Source organism: Zerene cesonia, unplaced genomic scaffold (genome assembly GCF_012273895.1).
Source record: "Zerene cesonia ecotype Mississippi unplaced genomic scaffold, Zerene_cesonia_1.1 Zces_u003, whole genome shotgun sequence".
In the NCBI taxonomy this organism is placed as follows: Eukaryota; Metazoa; Arthropoda; class Insecta; order Lepidoptera; family Pieridae; genus Zerene; species Zerene cesonia.
Window position 1 is genome coordinate 1,688,030 of NW_024045133.1, and position 6,400 is coordinate 1,694,429.

A 6,400-nucleotide genomic window follows, 5' to 3' on the forward strand; every position below is an offset into this window, starting at 1 on the left:
TAAACGCGACCAAGTAGACCCTCACCCGGCCCTGTTTGGAGTGTGAGAGTTTTTATGTCATAGAGGGCAACTGAACTGGTGGTTTGTCTGATGGTGAGCGACATTCGCAGAGGTAGTGCCTCTGCAAATGTGCTGCCCGCTTTTAAAAGGACACTGACAACTGGAGAGAAGGAATGGACTGGGAAGATTAAGGAAAAGGAAACGGGCCTCCAGCTCCCTCACTCACCGTACGAAACACAACAGCATGTTACTATTTCACGCCGGTTTTATGTGGAGGAGTGGTACTTCCCCGGTGCGAACAGGCCCAATTCGTGCCCAAGTATGCTCGACTACCACATCAAGAAAAAGTGAAGTCCCGTGTCCCCTAGTGGGGTAGGGGGCAGATGATATACATCTGTTTCACTGATCGATTTACTTTATGGACAAGTAGGTGATCAGCCTTCTGTGTCCTGCCAGACCGTGACATTTTTTTTTTGTGCGTCCCCACCGGGAATCGAACCCAGGACCCCTCGGTTCTAAGCTCACGCGTTAACCACTGTACCAAGGAGGCGGTCACTTACAGATACAACAAAAACATATCATAACAAGAAAATAAACCACATCAAGAGCGTGAGTGTAATTTTTAGCGTGAGAGTGAGCATAAGTATGAGCGTTAGTGTAGGTGTGAGTGTAGGTGTAAGTTAGAGTTAGTGTGAGTGTAGGTGTAGGTGTAGGTGTAGGTGTGGGTGTAGGTGTAGGTGTGGGTGTAGGTGTAGGCGTGTGAGCGACTCACTTGAAGCTGTAGGGGCGGTGCGCGTGCGCGCGGTCGCTCTCGGACACGGAGCGGTGGCGGTCGTACGGGCGCGCGTGCGGCCCGCGCCCCGCCGCGTTCGGCGCCAGCAGCTCGTTCAGCTGCGGCTGCGATGCGACCACGCTTGTTTCATTATCGCTCATTATACACTAGACTAGCGGTTGCCCGCGGTTCCGCTCGGGTTATGCAAATTTGATTAAAATCAATGGTTAAATGGTTTAAGAGTCAATCGCGAACACACAACGTGACACGTAATTTATATATATATATATATATATATTCGGCCGTGATGGATTTTAACTATTTAACTAGATGAATATTATTTATTGGTAGCCTTATGTATACTTCATTATATAAACACATGACAGGACAGGACAGCATGGTGCAAACTTTAATCATCGACTTTATCCCCTCCGTCACATGGCTATCGGCATGAAAAATTCAGTCCAGAACTTTTGTATGAAAACATTACAAACATACATAAACAACAACAAACTTTCGTCTTTATTAGTAGTTAGTATTAACATGATAACTAGCCTTGCATCCCGGCTCCGCTCCGGTTAACCCGAGTAAGCCTATTTCCCTAAATAACAAGTCAAAAAGTTTCATAAATCGATCCAAAAGTTTCGTAACCGAAAAGTTGTCAACGTCGCTAGAGAAGTTTCCTCTTCAAAAAGACTCATAATAACAGCGACCAGATGCCAAAAATGCATATTAAGACTCGTCTCTCTCTCTCTCTCTATTATCTTTCTCTTTCTCTTCTCTCTCTCACCTCGAGCACCCTAAAGTCTTCGATGGTGTTGAAGTTGGCGAGGTAGCCCTTCAGCTTGGGCTCGACCTGCAGCGCCGCCGCGTGCTTGTAGTACTTGAGGAACGCCCAGAACTTCTCCAGACCGTACAGTTGACCTGGAAAATATAAAATTATATTGTAGCAAACCGCCAACACTACAAAAATAATTATATTTGATAGGTAAAAGATAAACTGCCTTCAAAATGTCAGAACTAGACGGAATTAACATGGAAACACATTCGAAGCACCATCTTTCACACAGAAGAGGAGTCATAAATATCGGTTCACCCCGTAAAAAGGTATCGAAGCAACGAACATAGAAAAAGCACAGTCTAATTGAGAACCTCTCGCTTTTTTAAAGAATACGTACAAGACATAATAGATAGCCCATTTATATAGAAAGGCTGTATGTACCACGTGATATGTACCACGGGCGAAGCCGGGGCGGACCGCTAGACTATTTATAATATCGATGTATGAATTACGCACCCCTCTCGTAGTCGGCCACGGTCTCGCACTGGAAGTCCTGGTAGAGGTCCGGGCGGAACTTCCGCTCCAGCCCGTACGAGTAGAAGCGGAACAGGCACTCGAGCCCGTAGCGGAAGCCGCCTGCCGCGTCCTCGGTCGCCAGCGTCCTGCCGGGTTTACGGGAGTACATTTATTTTATTGCCATTAAGACTTAATATATATGTGCCTATTGTTGTTTAGTAAGAAAGAAATAATGTTTATTTAACACCACCACATTTACACACAGTTAAATTAAAGTTTAGAGACTTGAGTTAGTTTGTATGTGGGAGTCGAGCACGCATCGGATCATCATCGCACGAATTGTGCCAGCTAGCAGCGGGGAGGTACCACACCCCCATGGAAGACCGACGCGCATAGCATGCATTATGTTTCGTACGGTGAGTGGGCGAGCCGGAGGTCCATATCCTTTTCTTTACCCTTCCCAGTCCTTTAATTTATTCCTAAGGTCGATAATCGACCTTACGCCACTACAAATGTTCACGGGCGGTGGTAGCGCGACCCATCAGCTCCTACTATGACACAAAAAACTAACCCTTCAGAGTCAGCAGCAGATCTTTAGACGATAAAATACATAAAACTATATCAGCACATAGGGCGGCCTTAGCACTTAAAAAGTGATCAATTATAAAAAAAGAAACCAAAAAGCCTGCAAGCAGTCAGAAGTAGGCCAAATCAATGAATGGGATGACACGGGACGTGCCAGCTTGGAAATAAACAAGGAAACATTAAAATCGGTACAACCAGTCATAAGTTCTGAGGTGACAAACACAAGAAGAGATACAATGGGGAGCCTTTTGTAAAGAGAAAAAACTAATTATTTTCCTGTCATTTGGAAAGTTGAAATAGGTATTCGATACGGAGAGATCACAAAGAATATACATAATATATAGGAGCTGGGTGTCGGATGGGGTACGCACCTAAATTCGTTATACATGGTCCTGTTGAAGTGGTCCCGCAGGAAGAACGACCAGAATCTGAACAGCGTGTTCATCTCCTGCGACTGCCCGATGCCGAGCTTCTTGCGTTCTGCGAATTGTTAAATAAAACAATTTAAAAAAAACGATTTAATAAGAAGCATGATAATGTGTTATGTGTATTAGTATGATGAGGCGTGTGAGGCGAGTTAAGTGGGTGGTAAGGTTGGTGAAGTTGGTGAAGTTGATGAGGTGAGTTAAATGAGTTGAGGTGGGTTGAGTGAGGTGAGTTGAGGTGGGTTGAGTGAGGTGAGGTTAGGTTAGTTGTGTGAGATAAGGTGACTTGAGTGAGGTGGGTTGAGGGAGGTGTAGTTAGGTGAGTTGTGTGAGGCGAGTTGAATTGAGTGAGGTGGGTTGAGGGAGGCTGAAGTTAGATGAATTGTGAGAGGTGAGTTGAATTGAGTGAGGTGGGTTGAGGGAGGTGAAGTTAGATGAATTGTGTGAGGTGAGGTGAGTAGAGTGAAGTGAGTCGAGGGAGGTGAAGTTAGGTGAGTTGTGTGAGGTGAGGTGAGTTGAGTGAGGTGAATTGAGTGAGGTGGGTTGAGGGAGGTGAAGTTAGGTGAATTGTATGAGATAAGGTGACTTGAGTGAGGTGAGTTGAGTGAGGTGGGTTGGTTGAGTTGTTGGTTGGTTGGGTGAGTTCAGGTGAGGTGAGGTGAGGTGAGGTGAGGTGAGGCGCGGGCACTCACCCTTCAAGCACCGCGAGTGGTACTTGTGGTAGGCCTGCTGCGTGAAGTGGTTCTCGCGCAGCAGCCCGTGCGACGGGTGGTGGAACGCGGGCAGCGACTGCGGCGCCGAGCCGCACGACGAGCCCGCCGTCGGCGACGTGCCCAGCGACGATCTGGGCCGGACGGACACACATACATACATACATACAGACATACATCGATGTGTAGTAGACAACGTAGTCGATATATAATATGCTTATAACGAAAGAAAAGACTCAACCGGCTGGTGGACAGCGGCGCAGTAAATATGAAGGGAAACGTTTGAACGAATGGTTGCAAGAAGTGCAAACAATATGTGATTTGTCTATTCATAATCTACTAGCTGCGCACCGCGGTTTCACCCGCGTAAGTCCGTATCCCCTAGGAATATCGGGATAATAAGTTGTCTATATGTTATTCCAGTTGTCCAGCTGTCTACGTACCAAATTTCATTGCAATCGGTTGAGTATTTTTTGCATGAAAGAGCAACAAACACACACGCATATATAATATTACACATATAATATTTGTAGGATAATCACATATATTTAATCAATTCTCACTGAGTAAGCTTTAAAGTTTACTACTATAGCTTTAGCTCAAATCTCACACCAATTGAAACCCACAATCCCGTAAACCCCATAACCCCACTCCATTCAAGTGTAACCCCACCCACAAAATTACAGAGGTATCTGCGGTATTTCCAGTTTAAATTCAACTCCCTGTCCACTTTAACGCAAATCCCATCCCACTAATCCTAACCCCCTCCACACTGCAGTGAAACACTTCTCTTCCTCTCTCTCCTTCCCCTCCCCCAAATCTTCTCTCTACTTCGAACTCTTTACATCTCTATCTCTGTCTGACTCCATCTCTCCCCGACTCACCCGCTGTCCCGGTGGTGGCGGCGGTGCTCGCGCACGTCCATGATCCAGCCGATGTGGTGCTCCACCGGCGGGTTGAGGCTGTGCCGCGTCTTGTGCTTGCGGCTACTTCTGCCGGCATATGCACGTGTTTCATTCGTGTCAAAGTACATTATATTTTATTATACTAGCAATACATACATTATACTAGCTGCGCCCCGCGGTTTCACCCGCATAAGTCCGTATCCCGTAGGAATATCGGGATAAAAAGTTGCCTATGTGTTATTCCCGTTGTCCAGCTGTATACGTACCAAATTTAATTGCAATCGGTTCAGTAGTTTTTGCGTGAAAAAGCAACAAAGACACACACACATCCTTACAAACTTTAGCATTTACAATATTAGTAGGATATACTAGCTGCACGCCCCGGCTTCGTCCGGGTAGTCACTTATCGTAATTGCAATAACATAAACTATTCTATCTTTTAAGTTGTATCAAATTGCACATTGTGTGCAAATTTTATTAAAATCGGTTGAGTAGTTTTGGTAGTCCATTGCGGACAAACAACGATAAATTACGTAAGTATTGCTTTTATTTTATTGCGTTGCAATTTATAACAAACATCTAAATAGCTTTAATTGTCAGCTTGAATATATTTTGTTTTTGTTTTATATTTTTCTATTATTTTTGTTTTTATATTGTAGTTAATACATATATGTCCAGCCAGACCGCCCTTTGGAACAGTGGTTAACGCGTGAACGACAACCGAGGAGGTCCTGGGTTCGATTCCCAATGGGGACTCACAAAAAAAATGTCTCGGTTTGGCAGACAGGCCATAGAAGGCCGGATCACCTTCTTGCCCACAAAGAAAATCGATCAATGAGACAGATGTACACCATCTGCCCCATACCCCACTGGGGGACACGGGACTCGACTTTAAATATGAGTCGACATACGTTTACACGTTATCCCATCTGTTTTGGCATGTTCTCGTGACGGGGTGCGCGTGCGCATACTCACATGACGTCGGTGGCGTGCGGGTCCTTGCTGGCCGCGTAGAAGCGCGCCGTGCGGCGCGGCCGCTTCACCTTGCCGCCCGCCTCTTGGCTCGCGTCCATCTAAATTGTTAACAATTATTGATTCATCATCATCATCATCATCGTGAATTATCTTTTTATATTCATGATTGATTTGAAAACTTTCACAAGAAAAATCAATTAATTATTTTACTCGCAACAGGATGAGAAACTTAAGTCATGTAAATATGACTAGCTGTCCGCCCCGGCTTCGTTCTTGGTACATATATAATCTATAGCCTACCTCTACAAATGGGCTGAAACTGAAAGAATTTTTTAAATCGGACCAGTGTTTCCGGAGATTAATGCAATCAAAATAAATAAACAAACAAACACTTCAGCTTTATAAGTGGCAGTTGCCAATGAGATGATGGGAATGGGATTAGTGTATAACCTTATGAAATAGTTATTTGACAATGGAACAAGATCAGTATAACGTTATGGGATGCCCATTTGTAATCGAGATGGTATCAGTGTGAGGGTTTATGAAATAGCCACTCGACAATGGGATGGGATGAATGTTTCAGCAGCTACTTGACTTGATAATGGGATGGGATCTGTATATGAGAATATGGGATCACTGTGTGAGGTTATGGAATGGGGATAGGCACTCGCCAGTGGGATGGGACCGGTGTGAGGGTATGGGACAGCCACTCGCCAGTGGGATGGGACCGG

At 45.1% G+C, this 6,400-nt stretch overlaps 1 protein-coding gene across 1 annotated transcript in view; it reads right to left on the minus strand.

Moving 5' to 3' along the window:
• The window catches only part of LOC119838460 (la-related protein 1), an 83,029-nt gene that overhangs the window by 2,751 nt on the left and 73,878 nt on the right, over nucleotides 1–6,400 (minus strand). The window contains exons 19-25 of the mRNA XM_038364407.1: nucleotides 5,670–5,767; nucleotides 4,674–4,781; nucleotides 3,772–3,923; nucleotides 3,026–3,134; nucleotides 2,070–2,215; nucleotides 1,563–1,696; nucleotides 773–897 (exon numbers count right to left, since the gene is read on the minus strand). Of these exons, the coding sequence (XP_038220335.1) occupies nucleotides 773–897; nucleotides 1,563–1,696; nucleotides 2,070–2,215; nucleotides 3,026–3,134; nucleotides 3,772–3,923; nucleotides 4,674–4,781; nucleotides 5,670–5,767 (872 nt within the window). The remainder of the gene's footprint in view (nucleotides 1–772; nucleotides 898–1,562; nucleotides 1,697–2,069; nucleotides 2,216–3,025; nucleotides 3,135–3,771; nucleotides 3,924–4,673; nucleotides 4,782–5,669; nucleotides 5,768–6,400) is intronic.